At 49.1% G+C, this 21,090-nt stretch overlaps 1 protein-coding gene across 1 annotated transcript in view; it reads left to right on the top strand.

Moving 5' to 3' along the window:
• The window catches only part of CAPN3 (calpain 3), a 43,116-nt gene that overhangs the window by 20,395 nt on the left and 1,631 nt on the right, over positions 1–21,090 (top strand). Inside the window, exons 2-21 of the mRNA XM_006178859.3 lie at positions 1,899–1,968; positions 3,399–3,517; positions 5,032–5,165; positions 5,880–6,048; positions 6,887–7,030; positions 8,789–8,872; positions 9,796–9,881; positions 10,543–10,620; positions 11,406–11,566; positions 12,769–12,938; positions 13,262–13,273; positions 13,927–14,135; positions 14,869–14,905; positions 16,635–16,652; positions 18,498–18,611; positions 19,596–19,673; positions 20,051–20,108; positions 20,206–20,270; positions 20,752–20,820; positions 20,910–20,988. Of these exons, the coding sequence (XP_006178921.1) occupies positions 1,899–1,968; positions 3,399–3,517; positions 5,032–5,165; positions 5,880–6,048; positions 6,887–7,030; positions 8,789–8,872; positions 9,796–9,881; positions 10,543–10,620; positions 11,406–11,566; positions 12,769–12,938; positions 13,262–13,273; positions 13,927–14,135; positions 14,869–14,905; positions 16,635–16,652; positions 18,498–18,611; positions 19,596–19,673; positions 20,051–20,108; positions 20,206–20,270; positions 20,752–20,820; positions 20,910–20,988 (1,954 nt within the window). The remainder of the gene's footprint in view (positions 1–1,898; positions 1,969–3,398; positions 3,518–5,031; positions 5,166–5,879; positions 6,049–6,886; positions 7,031–8,788; positions 8,873–9,795; positions 9,882–10,542; positions 10,621–11,405; positions 11,567–12,768; positions 12,939–13,261; positions 13,274–13,926; positions 14,136–14,868; positions 14,906–16,634; positions 16,653–18,497; positions 18,612–19,595; positions 19,674–20,050; positions 20,109–20,205; positions 20,271–20,751; positions 20,821–20,909; positions 20,989–21,090) is intronic.

Below are 21,090 nucleotides of genomic sequence, written 5' to 3'. Positions count from 1 at the left end.
TCACTCTGATTGCCCCTAATCACCATCTGGAGCTGGAGGGAAGGGAAGCCCACAGAACAGCAGGAGCTGACAGTGGGGTTGCTCCCCAGGTGAAAACTGAACTGTGATGCCAGAAGAAGGGATAATGTATTCTCAGGAGGCAAAACACTGGGGAAACAAAAATAACATATGTCAACTATACCTTAATTGGTTTCTTCGTTTTTTAGGAAGAAGGAGTCTTGTCTGGCATAATGAAAGGTTTATATTTTCTTAGTGGGAAATAGTTTTTAAAGACCACATCCTGGACATTGACATTCTCTTTACTACTAGATTTTTACTGCTTTTAGTTTTTTTGTTTTGCTTTGCTTTAGTGTGGAGAGATAGGAAGTTTTTCTTAGACAGACAAAGAAATCTTGAGTTATATACCCAATTCAGCTTTAACATTACAGGGTTGTTACTTAAGTTACTCAATTTTATAATTTTACATATTTTCTTTTACACTAAAAATATCCTGTTCCTAATGACATTAATGCAAGCTCTTATTTATTTTATCCTACATGTCCCAGTTTTGAAATAATAATATTTTTATTTATTATGATTCATATTTCTTTATGGTTTTGGTTTTTGACCTTAGGATATATCCCAAAAGGAATAAACAGCCCATTTTTTATATTTTATGTCACTTGAAATAATTCATTTTATTTTATGTGGTCATGCCATCAATTTAATAAGCAGTTAGGTTCCTTTTCTTCAGTTTGCTTTCAGCTTTTTCAGATTGACTTTTTAAACTGTCTTTTCTTTAATTTTGGCTTTTAATTCTGTAAAATTTACATGCTTCCCAAGTCAAAACTATTTTCAAACAGTTATGGTCAGAGTTTTACTTCCATCCCTATTTTCACCCCCTTAATTCTTCCCTCTCCCCATAGGCAACCTTTTTAAAAATCATTGTTTTGGGTTTATCCTTCCACTGCTTAAGAGTTTCAGAGGGGAGGTGTGTGTGGTGTGGTCTAAGCAGGGCTTTCCATCGGGCAGGAGGGATAGATCCCTGACTGCGGGAAGCTTCAGCTCGCTTGAGTGTGTTGTCCTGTTGTGAGGGAGTAGGGGGTAACACAGGGAAAGAGAGAGGGCTGTGTCACAGGGAGAGCAAGACTTCTTGAAGCTGCAACATTCGGGTGTTAAAACCAAAACACAGAATCTACAATTATTTCAAAAGTCAGAAAGTTAAAAAACAAAGCATGACAAATCCAAACAAAAACAAGAGCACCCTCTGTTGGCCTGTGTTGGGATGCACATAGTTGGTAGCACCTGGACTTGGAAACTGCTAAGGCCAGGGGTGTCACACTGGGTTAGGCTGAATGAAGGAATGCACCTCCAGCAGCTGGGGAGGACTTTGAGGCCCACACCCAACTTACTCTCGGCTCTCCCCAGCTCTCAGGTCCTGTGGCCCCTGGGATATAGCTGATACTAAATATGTGTTACCACATCCTGAGGAGAAAGATCCTTATTTTCCCTCATGCACCACTTTTCCAGGCATAGAAAAAAAAGCAAGAGCCATGTTTTCTATTGTCCCTTTGCCAAAGTTGTGACAGTAATGATACTGCCCTAACTCTCAAGATGCATCCGTACTCAGACAGTATGTTAGCATGAGAGAGGAGTGCGGAACAATGGGAAAGGGAAGCCTGCATCTGGTTTCTCCCACTTACTAGCAGTGTGTCCTTGGGCAAGTTTCTTAACCTCTCTGAGCCTTGGCGTCCTTATCTGAAAAATAACACAGCAGTACCCAATTCACAGGCTGTCTTTGGAGGCTTACATGAGTCGTGTCTGTAAAACTCCTGATACGCAATGCCGGTACTACATAATGGACCTCAGTAAATAGTAGCTACTACTACTACTATTATCATTTCCCTTTTGGTTCACAGGAAATTTGCGAGAATCCCCGATTTATCATTGGTGGAGCCAACAGGACTGACATCTGTCAAGGAGATCTAGGTAGGAAATTCCTTAGGGTCATATCTAGCCAAACAATCAAAGGGTGATTAAAAAGTGTCATCCCTTAACAGGAAATAAAGGGACAATAATCTGATTTTGCTTTTAAGGAATTTGAGGGGGGGTTGATAAATATTACTTTATACTCACATACCCAAGTGCTGGTAATTGCTTCATTTAATTTCTGTCCCTCTCACCTTTCTCATTAGTTCTTTGCCTTGTGTCACAGGAGCTATGTCTCATTCCACAGCCTCCTCTCCAGAGTCTCCAGGACACATACACACCACACTCAGCAAGACAAAAGCCCTGCTTTAACTGTACCCACCTTCCTTTAAAGATGGGTCTGAAACTGTACCACGCGTGTCCCTCGGGCACGTGGAATCTATATGCTCACAAAAGTGCTTTTGTAACTTGAACCCTTGTTTAAATTGCCCCAGGATAGCTCCAGATTAAATGGTCTTTCAATAAAGATGACATTTGCCACGTGGATGAGTATCCAATTTTCTGTCTGGTTAGTTAGCTTGGCTGCTACATTAGACCTTTCTCTCTCTCAGCCTCTTGTTTGGGAAGCATTATCTTTAGTGTGGACAGCAGGAAAGTTCTGTGAAATAATGTTGAAGAGAACATCACCAGACACAATTTAAAACTTGAGGGAAAAGGAATTTGGCTAATTTGGCCCCAGAAGGAGAGGCTGAGGGGGCTTTGGATATCTGAGTTCCTGCGGAGCCCTGGCAAACTGATTATCTGGGCCTTCTAACCAACACTGTGTTTCAGAGGAGAGGCTGGCTACTTCGGGGAGGGGAGGGAGGGAGGGGATGGTGGCAACTCTCAGCCTCCCCTCTGCAGTCTCTAAGATGCTATCATATCCCACACAGGACAACAAAAGCCTTGCATAACTTAGCCTGTGCTCTGTTAATGTTCTAGGCCTGCCCCTTAGGCAGTCACACATACACACACACACAGCAAAGTGTCACCTCCAACTACTTACCTGCTTTCCTTACAATGCAAATCGGCTGGACTGATGACTCTCAGATGCTCAGTATCCGCCAAGGTCAGGAGGGGAAATGCACTCACATTGCAAAGGTATGGGGCAGGCAGACTTCCTACAGGCATTAAAAAGAATGACCCAATTATGATCACCTACTGCTCCACCTCCACTGAGGTCCAGAAAGGAAGTGAGCTTATACTGCAGATGGAGGAATTACCTACAGCCCTCAGAAAACCTGTCACGAGGGAGTCAGTTCCCCTGTTGATCACATGGTCCAGGGACTGCCATCAAGCTCCTTCCCTGGGCTGACACCTCTCTAAGGTCAGGCCTGAAAGTAGGACAGTGAGCCCCCTTCTCCAGAGAAGCAGAGCAGCTGGTGGGGAGGGGGTCTCCTTCCCTGGAGGTGCAGGCCTTCCTGTGACCTCTGCCACGTGTTTGTCTGCAGGGGACTGCTGGTTTCTCGCAGCCATCGCTTGCCTGACCCTGAATAAGCGCCTGCTTTTCCGAGTCATACCCCATGATCAGAGCTTCACCGAAAACTACGCAGGGATCTTTCACTTCCAGGTGAGGTCATGGGAATGGAGTTAAGAGGGCCAGCTGCCGTCCACCCACCACTGTCTCCCGGCCTTGACTTCCCAGTGGCTCTAGGAAAGGTTCCACCCGCCCACCTGGCCATGGCTGTGGGCAGGGACCCCCTTAGGCCTCAAGCCAGTGAGGAAGCAGTTGTTTATCTCTTCCTCCTGCCAAACCCCCACACCTTCCGCTAGGCCCAAGAAAGGCAGGAAGATATCCTGTTTGCCAGCCCGTGGTCTATTTTTGCCTCTCTAGCTGGCTGGCTGCCATGTTGTTACCAGCAGCCCTTCTCAAGTAAGTCCCTAAGACACTGGACCTTTAGATTGTAAAGGAAATCCCGTCCACGACTGCAGCCCCTGTTTACCCGTGTCCCTTTAACACAGGTCTGTACCAAGTCTATCACTCACCCTTTCTAGGCTTTGGAAGAAAAGTCTGGTTAATCTGGGGGCCAGGTTTCTGATTTGAACCAGAAATGAGTCTTTTGGTTCCAGAATCAATTCAGCCATTGGGAACTTTCTGGATCCAAATTGTCCTGGCAAAGAGCCAAACCCCGTGCTAGCCCAGAACTGAAGTGAGCTTCCTATGTGGGCACCTAGCAGGGGTTCTGAGGCATCAACCTGTCTACATCCCTGAAGGCTCCGAATGTCCTGGGACTGACCCAAATTGTCAGTTGATCTTGTATCCCAAGACTCAGAAAAGGTCCCTGCAGGTTCAGGACCAGCGTCCTGCTGCTGTCTGAGCACGGGCAAGGCAGCTGGACTCTAAATGCTGTTTCCTCCCTATGCCACCTAGCCATTAGCTTCCCTCTTATATTTAAAAGGTCTGACATCAAAGGACCATAAACACAAAGACCAGACAAATGTTTGCCGTCTTGTCCATAGGGGAGAAAATGTCATTAGAAGGGAATTAAACTACATTTGGTTTTCTTCAGTCAAACTGACTTGTTCAGAAAAGAACATTGTCCAGAGATGAGACTATTGGACAGTGTTCCTGCTACAGCCAGAGTGTATTCTGGGCCACACTCCTCTTCCATGTCAGACTTTCTTCTTCAACAGCAACTTCTACCTTGTTTGTCATCAAGAAATACACAAATCATACATTGTCTTCACATAGACCAGTAGTTCTCAACCCTGACTGCACATTAGAATCAGCTGAGACACCTAAAAATATTGACACCTAAGCCCCACCCCAGACCTACTGAGCAGGAGAAGGAAAATCTCAAGGCCTCAGATAAGCACGGAGCACCTACAACCCCCATACTGAGCTGGACTGTGTGGAAGAGACAAGGTGGTTTGTAACTTACTTCCTGCCTTCAAGGAGCTCATAGTTCAGTTAGAGAAAGACTCACACACCCCAAACCCAGAATAATATGAACAAGCACCAAGATGCAGAGCCGAAGAAATGGGACGGCTTTGGGATCAGAGAATTCTAAGTACTGTGGGGTAGGGACACATTTCCCAATGGTAATCTGAGGATGTGACTCTGTGCTTGACACTTCTGTGCAGTTCTGGCGCTACGGAGACTGGGTGGACGTGGTTATTGATGACTGCCTGCCAACTTACAACAATCAACTGGTTTTCACCAAATCCAACCACCGCAATGAGTTCTGGAGTGCTCTGCTGGAGAAGGCTTATGCTAAGTAAGGCAGCACTTTAGAGTGTGAGGCAGGGCTAGAGGCCAGGAGGTGGACTGCAAAACCTAGCCAAGGTTTCACTTGTGAGAGGAGGCGTGTGTGTGTGTGTGTGTGTGTGTGTGTGTTCAACTGTGCTGCAAAGTCAGAGAAGATCAGGTCCAGGCAGCAATGACTCTCACTAAAACCACTAAAAGTAAAAATAAAGTGTGTAGGACATCTTTAGCTTTGGCTTCCAAAAGTTATCTCTTTAATCCTGCCTTCATGGTGGCACTGCAAGTCCTGGATCTGAGCATTACGTCTCTGGAGCCCAGATCCCAGAGTCTTGCTTGGCTCAACCTCATGAGCTCACAATATATTAATAAAGCTATGTAGTCTCTCAACTCAGAAGCTTCACCCCAGCTAATTAATGGCTTTAACGGAGGCCCCACATCAGCTTCAGAGTATAGTGGAAAGCGAACTATCAGGAAGTGGGACTAGCTGGGCTCCAGTCCCAGTGTTTCTCCTCTCTGTGGCCTTGGCTGGTCACTTAGCCTCTGGAGCTCAGTTTCTCCATTGCGAAGAAAGGGAATCATGGCGCCTGTTCCAATAGCTTCCAGAGTTACTGGAGAATTGATAAGAGAACATCACAGGACCCAAGAGTAAAGTTCTGGTAACAGTGGTACCTGGGTCATGTTTCCTGGGACCCTGTGACCCCAGACTGGTCTTCATCCTCTCTCCAAGGCTCCATGGTTCATATGAAGCCCTGAAAGGTGGGAACACTACAGAGGCCATGGAGGACTTCACAGGAGGAGTGACAGAGTATTTTGAAATCAGGGATGCTCCCAGAGACATGTACAAGATCATGAAGAAAGCCATCGAGAGGGGCTCCCTCATGGGCTGCTCCATTGATGTAAGTCTGGGGTGGGGGGAGCGGGCCAGGGAGCTGCCAACTACTGGGAAGCCTTACTCCATGAATAGCAGCATAGGACTTTCCTCTGGGACAGGGTGGATGTTTTGTTTTAGGAAGCAGGAACTGGCTCTCAACTTTAAAAATTGGGAATTTCTCAAGGGAGTAGTTTCTGGAGAGTTCTGATAAAGACACTGGAAAAGGACATTCCAAGCCCTGGAATTTTGGTGGGAATAGGTCCAAAGGCCTACGTCAGTACAGGCCTCTGTGGCCGGTGTTTCTCAGTCCCAGCATGCCCCTATTAAGTTGGCCACATACTTGGCTATGGACCTGAGCCCACCAGTACCCTAGGAAAGCCTCCCAAGCATTGAGCTTTGGTCGTATCCCCAATTGGGACATGGGCTTTGTGCTGTAACCTGAGAGCAACTCAGCCTGCAGGCCCCCTCTCAGTGCAACAAAGTGGTGTGGACTGAGACCAGAGCCAAGGGTAAGGGGATGGCAGACACACCTTCCCTGGTGGCTGCTCAATGTATAAGGATTAGTCTTAGCGATTTCCACTGCTGAGGAAGGATTTCCCAAGCCGAATTCCTGTCCCTCCTTCTCCTTGTCCACTCAGGAGACAGGAAAGCTTGGGAAAGTCAGCTAGCATAGAGCACCCATAGAGGAATGTTTTCTTTCTGCATCACTATTCTCTATCTTTTCTCCATTCATGCTCTATTTATTTCTCCTCTTTTCCTTTGTCTGTTCCCTTCCTTCTGTCACCTGCCCTTTCTATCACCCTCCCTTGTTTGCTCTTTCTCCCTCTCCTGGACTATCCCCTACCCTCCCCATCGGGCCTCAGGATGGCACAAACATGACCTATGGAACCTCTCCCTCTGGGATGAATATGGGGGAGTTGATTGCACGGATGGTGAGGAATATGGATAACTCGCGGCTCAGTGACTCAGACCTCCTTCCCAGAGGCTCAGATGACAGACCGACCCGGGTGTGTACCCCTCCGATGATCAGGACTGACCATCCCTCCCGCCTGCATGACCCGGCCCCACTGTGGGTGGTGTCAGACTCCCCTCAGCAGCCAGTGCGTCACGCACACACTCCTCCTGGGGCCTCCCAAGGCTCTGGGCTCGAATAACTTGCCTGCTCCGAGGTCCTGAAGGAGGTGGGGGCAGCAGCTTTTGGGGGGAATCTCTGGGGGAGTTTCTTCATACTCCAGGGTCCAGGCAGTTTCTCTGATAATGAGTTAACACGCAGAAATAGGAGAGAGAGACTTAATTTTATTTTAAAATATTTCTCTTCTTCTAAATCAGTCATTCATTTATTCAACACATATTTTATTGCGCTCTTCTAGGCACCAGGCACTCTTCTAGCAAAGAAAGAAAATTCTCTCCCCTTTGTTCAGTATTCTGGTGACAAAGCAAAGTCTCCCCCTCACAGAGCTCATAGTGCAGTACTTTCAGAAGCAATACGCGCCATATAGTAGAGGGAAAATTAACCTAGATCTCCCCAGCTAAAGATAGTAACTCTTAACATTTGGTGTATATCCTTCTAGGATTTTTCTATGCATCCACTTAATATAAATTTTTATTTTTAAAATACTGTCATACTGTACATACCTCTTTGTAGCATCCTTTTCCCAGTTAGCTTTATATTCCTAATGCGCCAGTAAGAATTATATTCTCAGTATGTCTCCTATGACATTTTTCAGTGGCTGCACAATATTCCAACATACAGATATGTTATAATTTGTTTACCCAATACTCTGTTACTGGGAAATTCGATTGCTTTTTTTTTTTCTGTTTTGCTGTCATTTTAAAGTGCTACAATGAACATCCTAAATAGATACATCTTTGTGTCTGCCTGTGAGGATTTCCGTAGGACAGATGGCCAGCAGTGGAATAGATCTGCATAAGTAATGCCCAAAGAGTCATTTCCAGCGATTTCCCTGGTCTGGAACTGAGGGATGTGTGAATCTCCCTTCCCCTCCCTTTTTATTCAAAATGCTCTGGGTCCTATAAAGATTCAAATCTGGAAGAGGCTGAGATGCCAAAAGTCCTGGCCCTGCACACACTCCTCACCTTGAAAAGGGCTCCAGATGCTCCTCTTAGAGCTGTTACGTTAGCAAGCAAAGTGAAGCCGCAGAGACCCGTCTAGGTCTACAGCTCACTGGGCTTTGGCAATCAAGCCAGCCTTTCTGCTAAGGATCTCCTGTGGCTGCAACTCGGAAATCTCAAATGGAAGAGCTACCCCAGCTCCCCGAGGCACAGTCATGTCTGAGCAGGACTCTCCTCTGGCCTCCTCAGAATTCTCCTGGTTGCTGTGACTTTTGGTGATTTCTTGGATATCATGTTCTAGGGTTTGTGGAGGAGGTGAGGGGATGTAAAGATAAAAGGTTAGACCTACATGTTTCATCCCACCCCTTTTCTCAATCCCTTTCTCTTCCAGGAATAGTTAACCCTGGGTGGGCTCAGGGGAAGTGGCGGCCTCCATCTGCCCCACTTTCTCCTTTGGAAGACCCCAAGGGATCCAGAAAAGAGGGCCAGCCTCCACGATGCTCTCCAAGTGTCAGGGAACCAGCTTGAGGGAAATCACTTATCTGGGCTGTGTCCTCTTGGCTCTCTTAAAGGGCTAGTAAGGGTCTTCTCATGGCTGGGAGTCCTCATCCTCGTGAACCCAAGATGTGAACCAGTGTGAACTTTATCTCAGGCAGCAACCCCTGACAGGCTGTCTGGTTTTCACTCCACAGACCATTGTTCCAGTTCAATACGAGACAAGAATGTCCTGCGGGCTGGTCAAAGGCCATGCCTACTCAGTCACTGGGCTGGAGGAGGTGAGCCTGGCGGGGCTTGGTGAGACAGGACCCGAGGGGCTACTTGGGTGAACTTCCCCAAGTCAGGACGTGGCTTTCTGTGCCCCTTCATATGCTCAGAGTTTGCCTCCCATCAGACACCTGGGCCAAGTGCCTGGGGTTGAAGGAGACCCTTTGGACTGGTCGAAATGGATCTTGCCACCAGATGGTGCTCAGTTTATCTTTGTCTTTAGTGCTAAAGATGGCAATTTCCCAACATTACCAAGGAACAAATAGAATTCAATTTGGTTTTATGAAGTTCATTTCATGGGCTCTTGAGTTTCTTGTTTTTCAAGGTCAGCAAGTTACATATTGCTCCCTGTGGGCTTCCCCACTGGGACATCTGGCCTTTTTTGGGTCGCATCGGAGACAAGAACCTGGTCAGGCCCCTTGTGCACAGTTGGGCAGGTTGAGTCCTGTTCACAGGGATGAGCAGAGAGGGGCCGTCTTCTGCAGCAGCCCATGCAGCAGCCTGGGGGAAGGGGTACCTTTTTCTGATTAATCTATTGAGAGTGGATATTTTCTGTATTTCCTCAGTCAGGAGGGGCATTTTTTTCTAATTTACGCAAAGACACCTAATGTGCTAGCAGAGCCCTACATTATTATGCCCTGCATCCTCCCCCAAAGCTCATAATGGCCAGATGTTCGCTGGGGAAGTCATTTCTTAGCTGATGGTAAGGTGATGGCCAAGCCTGATGCCTGCAGACTCAGTTCTGAGCTTCTGACCCGTCACCCTGACATCCCATAGGGAGCTTCTGATTAGTCTCCTTGACAAGGACCAGGCAGGGCAGCCCCCTGCATGGGACTCTCTCCCCATTCCCACCCCAGCCTTCAGGGCAAGACAGAAGACCCCCTTTCCAGCCAGGGCACAGAGTGACAGCTTCTCCCTTTATCCCCGCTCCCAGGCCCTGTTCCAGGGCGAGAAAGTGAAGCTGGTGCGGCTGCGGAACCCCTGGGGCCAAGTGGAGTGGAATGGCTCCTGGAGTGACAGGTAGGTGAGGTGACCCACAAGTAGGGGACAACAGGGCCTGAGGCAAGGCTGGGTTGGGTGCTGAGCCACAAGAGCACTACAAATCCTTGGTCCAAAATTGCCCTTAAAACCAATGATCCACAGAGAAGAGAAGGGGATGTGGTCTTCCTCTCAGAAACTCAGACAGGTACTTATTAGATGGCAGAGACTGTTCTAAACGTTTTCTGTGCATTATTTCCTTTCTTGCTCATCACAGCCCTATGAGGTAGGCCATATAATCATTCTTCTTTTGCAGTTGAGAGACAGAAGCTGAGAGAGGTTAAGTGACTTGCCGCAGATTACAACTGGTATTATTAAATTGAAATCCCAGTTTATCTATTTCCAGAGCCCAACTCCTAACCTTTAAATGTGAAGAATGGCTAAAGACTCAGCCAGAGAAGAGTCAAGCCGTCATATACCATTTAGGGAGCTTGATATTAATCCTGAGGATGGTAGAAAGCAATTACTGGGACTTACACTGAGGATCTCAGATCAGATTTGCATTTCGCTGGTTCACACTGGCTGCAGTTTGGAGATGAGCTACTCTCTGAACTTCTTCATATTCCTCTGATCCCTCCTGTCCCAACCCACACCAGGCCTTGCCTTTCTTCTTCCTTCCGTATCTCCTTCATTTTCTCTCCAGTTGGAAGGACTGGAGCTTTGTGGACAAAGACGAGAAGGCCCGTCTGGAGCACCAGGTCACTGAGGATGGAGAGTTCTGGTGAGTCCAGGACCCAGGAGGACCCTGAAGGTTAACGGATGGGGTGGGAGCTGAAATCTCAAACCTCAATCCCTGGACAGTGGCTGTCAGATTCCAGCCCTTGGGACATCTGGGCCCTGTTCTCCAACTCTAGTCAGAGGCTCAGCAAGACTGGGGTTTTGAGAGGAGCCTGCTGAGTCCTAGTGAATGACTAAGCCCAGGACCAGGCCAGCACGACGTGGCTCCTGCCTCCCTCTGCCCTCCTGCCATGCACGCTGCCCAGCCACTTGTTTCCGTCCCCCACAGACCTGTTTTCTGAGCCAAGCAAGCTCTACTTACTCTGCTCGCCCAATGCCACCCTCACCCTCACTCAGATCATTTCTACTCAGCCTTCAAATCTTAGATCAAAGGGAACTTTCTTCAGGACTCCCTTATTTTCCCCACGATTGGGATGAATTTATGTGATACTCATCACCATTAAAATTGCTTGCTTAACTGTCAGTCCTTCCCCAGTTCTCTCTCTTTCCCCTGTGCATGCACGGTGCCTGGGGCCCAGGAGAGTGGCACACAGTGACATTTTGGAGAAATGAATTGCTGCCAAGCTCTCCCATCAAGAACAGATGAGTTTGAGTCATTATTGCAATAGATACATCATAACTGACTGTCTTTACCTTACAAAGGAAGGACAGAGTCCTCTCAAGGACCATGACCAAGTTCCTCTGGACTATTTATTGTGCTGTGTTAATCCTGGAGTCTTACCTTTCCCAGCCTCCCACATGGGTCTGTCTCTTCTTCCAACCTCTCAGGATGTCATATGATGATTTCATCTACCATTTCACAAAGCTGGAGATCTGCAACCTCACAGCTGATGCCCTGGAGTCTGACAAGCTTCAGACTTGGACCGTGTCCGTGAATGAGGGCCGCTGGGTGAGGGGGTGCTCTGCTGGAGGCTGCCGCAACTTCCCAGGTGGGGGATGCTCTGGACGGGGAAGGGTCCAAGCAGAACAAGTTCCAGGTAGAATAAAATTAACTAGCTCTTGCAGAGGCTCTACTAAGCCCCAGACATACGTTATCTTATTAAACCCTCCCCATTTTACTGAGAAGGAAGCCTCCATGCTGAGGAGGTTGCATCAAGGAGCTGGTGGCAACTTTTAATCAGGTTGTTGTGTCAGAACAGGACTGTGTTCAGAATGCTGAGGACGGGACTGGAGGACTGAGTTAGCAGCTACTACAAGGGTTCAAGCCAGAGACAATGAAAGCCTAGGCCAAGTCAGGAGCAGCAGAGATTGGGGTGTGGGGGCCACGAGGCAGGTTGAGGGGAGAGAAGATTGGGTGATGTGGAGAGGGAAGACAGAAGGAGGAAGACTGACTTCGACATTGAGTTGGGAACCTAAGTGGATGGTACCAATGATGCAGCATGAGACAGACTAGAGAAAAAAACTGGTGTGCTGTTTGTTTCTGATGGAGTTGACTGTGGGCTTGCAGGGAGGGGAGTTTACTCTGGGACATAGAAAGTCTGAGGCACCTGTAGAATATCCACGTGAAGATGTGTGACAGAGAACTGGGTGCACAACTGAGAACGGTACTTGGTTATACGTCAGGGACTCAGTATATATTTGTGGAGGAAGGGAGGAAGAATGGAAAGAAGAGGAAGAAAGGAGGGAGGGAGGGAAGAGCAAATGAAGGGAGAGAGGAAGGAAGAAAGAAAAAGGGAGGGAGGGAGTCAAAAGAGAAACTGAGGCTGAGATCGTCAGCTCAGGCATCATCAGCTTGTAGGGAGCAGTTAAACAGTGGAAGTGGCTAAGACAACCTAGGGAGGCAGAGTGATGGGTGAGAGGAGAGTCCCAGGACTACATCCTGGGGACCAACAGCACTGAAGGGGCAGGTGAGGAAAGTGAAGCCATCAGCAAAGACTGAGGATAAAAGTTCAGAGAGGAAGGAGGAGCCACACGGCCCATCAGTGCAGCTCCACCTGTATAAAGGTATAAAGGCTACCTCCCCACAACAAAATAATTAAACAAATGCCCAAATCATTTTTTCCATACATACTTGAACACCTAGATATGGAGGGATGGAGATAAATAGGTTCTCTCTGTCTCATTTCCTGTCCTGCCCTTTCTCTGAGAGGCAGATCTGAATGTATGATTCCTTTCGGGGTTGGGGGCACAGACACTTTCTGGACCAACCCGCAGTACCGTCTGAAGCTCCTGGAGGAGGATGATGACCCTGATGACTCCGAGGTGATCTGCAGCTTCCTAGTGGCCCTGATGCAGAAGAACCGGCGGAAGGACCGGAAGCTGGGGGCCAACCTCTTCACCATCGGCTTCGCCATCTACGAGGTGTGCTGTCCCTGACCAGCTTCAGCTCAGGAAACACCTTTTCAGGGAGGAGGCTCTCGGGAGGCTTCTCAATACTTGGAAACCCCCAGAATTCCTGGTATCAGGCCCACTTGTGTCAGAACCTCTTACAAGTTTGTTATGAGTGGAAAAACCCCGTCTGGAGGAGGCGGAGTGGGGTGGGGGCTGTCTGGGTAGGTACATGGGGAGCCAGACCCCAGCATTCACTCTATGCTTGATAGCATCCCTTCTAGCAAGATTTCCATCCCTATTCAGATCTGAAATCCATAGAACCTGAGCATCTTCATTTTCTGTTTCTCCTCAAGGTTCCCAAAGAGGTACAGAAGTGGAGCAGCCAGCAGTGCGCGGCGTTCCCCAGGGTCCAGTGCCCATCTGTGGCACATCGGGAAGCTTCCTGTGGGGTTGTGGGCAGGACAATGACAAGAGAGGGCCTTGCCCACATTACCTAACTCCAGAGTGGGTGCCTCAGGGTACTGCACGGCCTCCCATCCACCACCCCTGTGATGAGCCCCTTCTCCCCTCCCACCTGACTGTCACACACTCATCTTCTCTCGTGCACACTCGCACACAGAGTCACATAGACAAATTCTGAGGGTGACTGTTCTCTTTGGGATGGAGGAATCGCCTCCCTCAGGCCCCAACCACAGCCCCCTCCCTCCTTGGGTTCCTTCCCCCCGCCTGGAGGTGATCTGGAGCTGACCAGCAGAAGTTCTGGTAAGTGGCCCCTAGTGGGGGATGCCAGACTTGACCTTCACCTCTGGATCACAACAGAAAAGGAAGAGGATACGGGGTAGGGAGCTCCAGGGATGTTGAAGCTATTTGAGGCCTTGGGAATTGGAAGCCAGTAGGTCCTGACCATGAAATGGGTGACCAGAAAGTTGGGAAGGAGGGCTCCCTGGAGAAGGACTGTGAGCGGGACAGGGTGTCCCTCCTGAGGGGCTCAGGTCCCCTGGGCTCCTCTCTCTCTCAGATGCATGGGAACAAGCAGCACCTGCAGAAGGACTTCTTCCTGTACAACGCCTCCAAGGCCAGGAGCAAAACCTACATCAACATGCGGGAGGTGTCTGAGCGCTTCCGCCTGCCTCCCAGCGAGTACGTCATTGTGCCCTCCACCTACGAGCCCCACCAGGAGGGGGAGTTCATCCTCCGGGTCTTCTCTGAAAAGAGGAACCTCTCTGAGTGAGTCCCAGTCCGCTTTCCACACGCATCCCTAAGAGCCCACATGGCCCATTCTAGAGATCGGAGAGCTGAGATACATTGACCAGGCTGCACCTCTTACCCTCCTCCTGAGCCACTGGCCACATCTCCCCCACTTCCATCCATCATCCACCCACCCATCCAACCCACAGATAATTAATGAGCACCTGCTATGCTCCAGGCATTCTTCCTATTGGCACTGAGGCAGTGAATTAAACAGAAAGAAATCCCTGCCCTCATGGGGCTTAATATTCCATCATGAGACAACAATGTATAGGAAGAGGTATGTAGAGTATGTTAGATAGGTGATACAAAGGAAAAATAAAATGAGAAGAGGCATAGGACTGGTTGGGGGTCACTGAACTTTTAGACAGGGTGGCCAGGGAAGCCAGCAAGGCCACATCTTGCCCTCTTGGTCACCACAGATGTGTTCATAGGTCCTGCCACTTGGACCTTGATCCCTAAAAGAAACACAAGGTCCATGGGTAGGTGGCTGGGTCAGGCATTTGGGGACATCTAGACAAAGCTAACAAGAACCCCTGTATTTGCACTTGGCTGCAGGGGATGGTACCTGTAGCAGGAGATGTTAGTTCTTGGGATTCTCTCGAAGTCAGTCCCAACTTGGCTCCAAGAAGCCATGTGATCTGAGCAAATCCCCTCTATGCTTCCTACTTCTGGTGACACTGAGATCCCCTCATTTTTGTGTTTCTCACAGGGAAGTTGAAAATACAATCTCCGTGGATCGGCCAGTGGTGAGTGTCTTGGCTCTTATGTGTGAAAAGGCCCAGAGGGGCAGGCAGGTGATGGAGGGGGGAGTGGATATCAGCAGAGGGACATGGAAGTCTGGGGTGTGCACAGCAGTTACCCCATGTTATTGCAAATCTGGCATGTTTTGAAATCATCGGCCTTATGTCTTGGGGCCACTTAGTCCAGGGGCTGAAAGGACAGAAGAGAGTTCCAGAAGGAGAAGCTGTTTAAACAATTAGAGGGAAGGGATGACAACAGCAGCAGCAGCAAACACGGGATTATGAGATGGAATCTCACATTAAAAAAAGCATACACTGCTCTGAAGTCAGCATCAAAACCTGGGTCCTCTACCCACCAGCTTGGTGACCTGGACAAGTTATGTAATCCCTCTGACTCAGTTTCCCACTCTGTAAAATGCGGGTGATAATATGTGCCTTGCAAGGCTTTTGTGAGGTTTGAACCAATGAGATCATGTATTTGAAGTGTCTGGCACGGCACAGGCCTTCAAACGGTGGTTATTTTTCACATGTTTTACATCTTACAAGGTATTTCTCACATGTGTTATCTCCCTTGATCCTTGCAAGGTTTCTGAGATGTAATATGGTTATTATCCCTGGATTTCAGATAAGGAAGCAGAGGTTCAGTGGGGTTAAATGGCTCCGTTAAGTTCACAGAACTTATAAGTGGCAAGGCTGGAACTCACATCCGGATTCTCTGGCCCAGACTCGGGCTCTCTCATGCCGGGTCCTGTCCCCAGGGGTGGGAGGCCCAGTGTTAGACGCACGGAGCTGGTGTGTGTTAGGGTCTCCTTGCGTTGAGGAGTGTTGTGACTGCTTTGGGCTTTGGGCTCTGGCTAATCAGTAGTCCCTTGTGCTCTCTGGGTGTGTCCTGGGCCAAAAAGAGGACAACAAATGCCTCACTCAAGTGTCTTCTGGGAGTGGAGTGTCACTTCCATTCCTGGTTCTAATCCTGACCCTGTGCCAGTGGCAAATCTCCAAGTGCCTTCTGAATTATCACAGATGTTAGGTTTTGTATTAAGTGCATTTGACCCTATTCGTATCTTCTGGATGTTGGTAATCAGTGTAGAGCATTTATCAGGAGCTGCAAACTCAAAAGCTTATGGGAACTGGCATGTCATCCAACTGAGTAGATAGAGCGGGCAGATGTGTGGGTTTTGGTGTCCCTACACTGGTACGTTTGCCTGTAGTTCTCAACTGACACTCGGCTTCAGTGTTGGAGGGACAACTGGAGTGATGGTGACTGTGACAATCTGGAGGGTGCAGAGAGCTGCTGGCTCTCAGCTCCCTGGATTGCTGCCACTGGGGGTTGCAGGCCTGTGCAACCTGCCAGACCTAATTTTACCAAAAACACAAAAACTCTACAAGTCAAATAAAATTCATTTTCAGGCCAGTTTGGGTGAGCCACTGTTTTGGTGCCTTGGTATCCAACTTCGTTAAAAAATACAAAACACTTGCCAAGAAGATCCCTTTCCTTGGCTATGCCCGATAGGGGAGCAGACTATAAAAACAAAGCCATAGCAGCCGTCAGTCCCTAGGCCTGGAGATCTCTTCTCCTTCACTCTCCAGTCTCATTTGGCTCCATGTGATCTGGATTTCTGGACCCTGGAACCTCACCTCACACTGAGGACCAGGTCACAGGAAGCCAAAAACCATGGGTTTTCTGGGATCTTACTTTACACTTATTCTGCATTTACGATTTCCTTTCCTTGTGCAGAAAAAGAAAAAACCCAAGGTGGGTGTAACAGGGTGAGTGGGCAGAGAGCATGGAGTGTGTGTGCGCGTGAGCATGTGTGCACCAGACCTGCATCCTCCCCCTGCTCCCCACCCCCGCTCCCCACTCCCTTCCCTGAGCTCCTGTTGCAGCAATGGGTGCATCTGTGCGCTAGGCACTTCTAGGCGCTTTCCATGGATTCTATCAATCCTCACAACAACCCTGTGAGATGGGTACAGGCAGACTTCAGAGATACTGCGAGTTCAGTTCCAGATCACTGCAATATAGCAAAATACCACGAGTCCACATGAACTTTTTTGGTTTCCCAGTGCATATACAAGTTATGTTTACACTAAGCTATAATCTGTCACATATGCAATAGCATTATGTCTTTAAAAATATACATACCTTAATTACAAAATACTTCGTTGCTAAAAAATGTTAACCATCATTTGCCCCTTCATCAGGTGATAGTAACATACATTGCAGATCACAGATCACCATAACAAATATGGTAACATTTGAAATTTTGTTTGATAAATGTTTGAATTTAATGAAGAAGTTTGAAATTTTGTAAGAATTACCAAAATGTGACAGAGACACAAACTGAGCAAATGCTATTGGGAAAATGGAGCTGATAGACTTGCTCAACACAGGGTTGCCACAAACCTTCAATTTGTAAACAAATGCAGTATCTGCAAAGCACAGTAAAATGAAGCGCAATAAAATGAGGTCTGCCTGTACCATCATCTCTGTCTTCAGAGGAAGAAAAGGTATAGGCAGTCTGACTAACTTGCTCAAGACCACACAGCCAGTAAGTGGCAGAGCCCGCACTTGGAAACAGGTAGTCTGGCTCCACCATCTGTGTTCTGAACCAACACACTCTATACTGCCTGCCTCTCCTAAGAGGGAGGGAGAAGATGGCCAACCAGTGAAAATGGGCCTGATATGGAAGTCCTGAAAAAATCAAAAAGAGCACCGCTTCATTTGGCTAAGCTAAGCAACGCTTGATTCTTGCCAGGAATGGCAATGGGTTCTGTTCCTCTGGGTGCAGTGAGTGTTGTGGGAGGACTTCCATGGAGAGTGAGGGTCTTGCAATGCCAGCTGCCTGCTCTGTAGACAGGACAGCTCCTTCTCCCTCCTCTATTTCTGTCTGCTCCCCACCCATTTTCTCTTAGCCTTCTGTGGAAGGGGTGGTAGAGGACACCTGGAGGGGCTGTCACTGTCAGGAGGGCCTTTTCCCCTTAAGACCCCAGGAGGGGAAGCTGCCCAGGCAGCTCTCCTTCCGTGTCCCCCTTGAACCAGTCAAGTCGAGCAGCTCCTTGAGAGCCGCACATGTGACGCTTCTCTTCCCCTCTCCCCTTTGCCATCTGGACACGTGTAGCAAGCAGAGTCCATCAGGGCCTGTGACATCGAGGGGGTTTAGTTTGGATAGAGAGAGCTAGAAGGGGATTTGCAACAGGCTTCACCTGGAAAAAGAGCCCTGGCACTCCTTGAAGTGTTTCCATTTGGGGAAAAAAAAAAGGAAAAGTATACAAAATACTTGTGGAGATCACTATACTAGATCACGCTGCTTTTAGCATTCTTAGCATTTTAACATGTACTAACTACCTTGTTTAACCCTCATAATGCTACCATGAGGAGATAAGGAACTGAAGTCCGGAGAGACTTAGCATCTTTCCCCAAGTGACACAGCTTATTCATGGCAGAGATGGAGCTTGAACTGAGGTTCAAGGGCTCCCAACTCTGCTTTTTCCCTCTCCACTGGACAAAGCTGCTCCAGGAGGGAGGCTGCCTCCATGTGCCCGCTCAGTCTGTAATCCTTGTTTCCTTCCTGCCCCCTCCCCAATTCCTTCCTCTCTCCAGCCCATCATCTTCGTTTCAGACAGAGCAAACAGCAACAAGGAGCTGGGTGTGGACCAGGAATCAGAGGAGGGCAAAGACAAAACAAGCCCCGATAAACAAGAGAAATCCCCACAGGTTTCTGAGCATGTGCATGAGAGGGGTGGCCAGCCCACAACTGAGGTCTATGCTCTTGGGGTCCATGGGGGAGGGAGGGGCTGCAGGGATGGGGTGTCTCTTTAACACCCAGAGGTTTGGATTTGTCCCACTGATGTTTTCTCTCATCGCGTTCTCCTCTAAAACTTGGGATGCTGCTTGGGTGAATGGCTTGGGGTCGGCTGCCACCAGGCTGGTCCTAGGCGTGGGAAGGACAGGCCGAGCCTCTGCGCTGGAGCCTATCCAGCAGGACAATGAAGGAAGCAGGATGCAAAGACTGAGACAGGGGCACCCTAGAGAGCATGAGACCGAACAACTCCTGTTTCCTGGTGTCATTAACAATGGGGAGGATAAAGAACAGTAGCAGAAAATGAGGCTGATACCAGAAATAGGGTTCTCTAGAGCTCAGGGGAGGGTGTTAGACTGGAGTGGGGAGATGTGGTAGTATAGAACTTAGTGGAGGTGAGGCTAAGAGGCGGAAGTCCACAGATAAATCCAGGGCTATTTCCATCCTCTTGTGCCCACGCAACGGAGTGGGGAGGGGAGGGGCATCCTCTGAAGGTTTGGCCTTGATGACAGAAGCGCCTGGAGGTATCAGAATGATTTGGCTCCCTTTGTCCTGCTGCAGCCGGTTTGGCTGGGATGGTCGGGCTCAGAACGGTCGGCTGAGAGGGCTCTAGTTGGTGGGGAGGGAAGGAGAGGACCAGTGGGGCTGTATGCCTGTCCGCATAGCTCATATACCTCCTCTGGCTGGGGTGTCTGGGCTGGGGAGGTATGGAGTGAAGGGTTGCTGGGGCCTAGATGATTCTCACTCCAGAAAGAAGAGCACTTGCCCTGTGCCCAGCTCCTGCTGCCACCTAGGACTGTTTTAGGCACTCTGGCTCCTCCAGCCCAGAAGCAAGTTTCCTCACAGGTCTGTCCATTTCTTTGGTCCCCGCGAACCAGTTTTCCTTTGTGCTTCCACAGCCACAGCCTGGCAACACTGACCAGGAAAGTGAGGAACAGCAACAATTCCGCAACATTTTCAGGCAGATAGCTGGCGATGTGAGTACCTCCCAACCCCGACTCCCAGATACTTCCCTCCTTGATTAACTGCTCACTTGCCAGTTACTTCATTATTGTTCCATGGAGGTCATTTTGGCTATTGGTGGACACAGGGTATAAGAGTGTAGCACAGAAATGTACAAGTCAAGTCCTTGAGCTTTAGACCTACACAGCCACCGGGTGGCTCTGAGCTGCCCACTGCAGTCTGGACAGCTGAAGGTGCAGTGCATCTTCCTCAGAGAAGCCCCAGCTTCCCCAGAACAGAAGAGCACTGACAGGGACTTGACAACCACGGACAGCTGGGATTTGTCTTGCAAAACCTGTGCTCCATAAGCTGCTGTACTCTCAAACCATGACTCCTCTCCCTTCCTCCTCAGGACATGGAGATCTGTGCAGATGAGCTCAAGAATATCCTTAACAGAGTTGTGAGCAAACGTGAGTGGCTCAAAGTCTGGGGGGACGGGCCAGTGGCGGGGGCACTGTGCGTCCGGTTATCTGAAAGCAGCTCCTCCCTCTTCTCCATACCTCCCAGATAAGGACCTGAAGACACAAGGGTTCACGCTCGAGTCCTGCCGTAGCATGATTGCTCTCATGGACGTATCCTTCCTGCCACCCCTTCCCAACCCTCTGTCATCAGACCCTGTGCAGCCTCTGGGGGGGAGGCGCTAGGGCAATAATGAGGGGTGGCCAGTCAAGCAGAAGGGCCCAATCGGTGCCCAGGGCAAGATTTAAGGAGGTCTTGAGTCAGAACTGCCTGGCTGCTGGTCTGAATGGGGATGTTGGAGGAGACATAGTCAGAAAGAACATTGGCCCCTGCTCTTACCTCAGGCCTGGGATCCTGCCTGGGGTCCTGCCCAGTAAAAGTGGTCCTTAGGAGAAAGGCTCCCTGGGTTATAGAGAAGGAACTTTGACTGGGGAGGTAGAGTGGGTGTTAAATCCCAGGATAGGGAAGTGGGTGGGATATCCTGGGCAAAGCCGTCCTTTAGGGCTACCTTCCCTGCAGAGCCCCCGAGAAACCCCTCTCCCAATCCAGGGGGATTTTGCTATGTGCCCTGTAGCCCTGAACTCCTTCCTCCAGACAGATGGCTCTGGGAGACTGAACCTGCAAGAGTTCCATCACCTCTGGAAGAAGATTAAGGCCTGGCAGGTGGGACAAAAGAAGGAAGGTGGGAGTGAGGAAGGGATTGACTCGTGGGTTTAGTGTGTGACCTCTGTCCTCAAATTTTCTATTGCCAGAAAATTTTCAAGCACTATGACTCAGACCAGTCCGGCACCATCAACAGCTATGAGATGCGAAATGCAGTCAATGACGCAGGTGTGGGGAAGAAACAGGGTGGCCAGGATGCGGGCTGGAGCTGGTGGGAGCAGGAATGGGAGGGGAGCACTGGGCCACTGGAGCCCAACTAGAGAAAGGAAC

The sequence above is a fragment of the Camelus ferus genome, chromosome 6, assembly GCF_009834535.1.
Source record: "Camelus ferus isolate YT-003-E chromosome 6, BCGSAC_Cfer_1.0, whole genome shotgun sequence".
Classification (NCBI taxonomy): Eukaryota; Metazoa; Chordata; class Mammalia; order Artiodactyla; family Camelidae; genus Camelus; species Camelus ferus.
The sequence above is the reverse complement of the archived record's forward strand: the minus strand, read 5'-3'. Positions and strand labels throughout refer to the sequence as shown.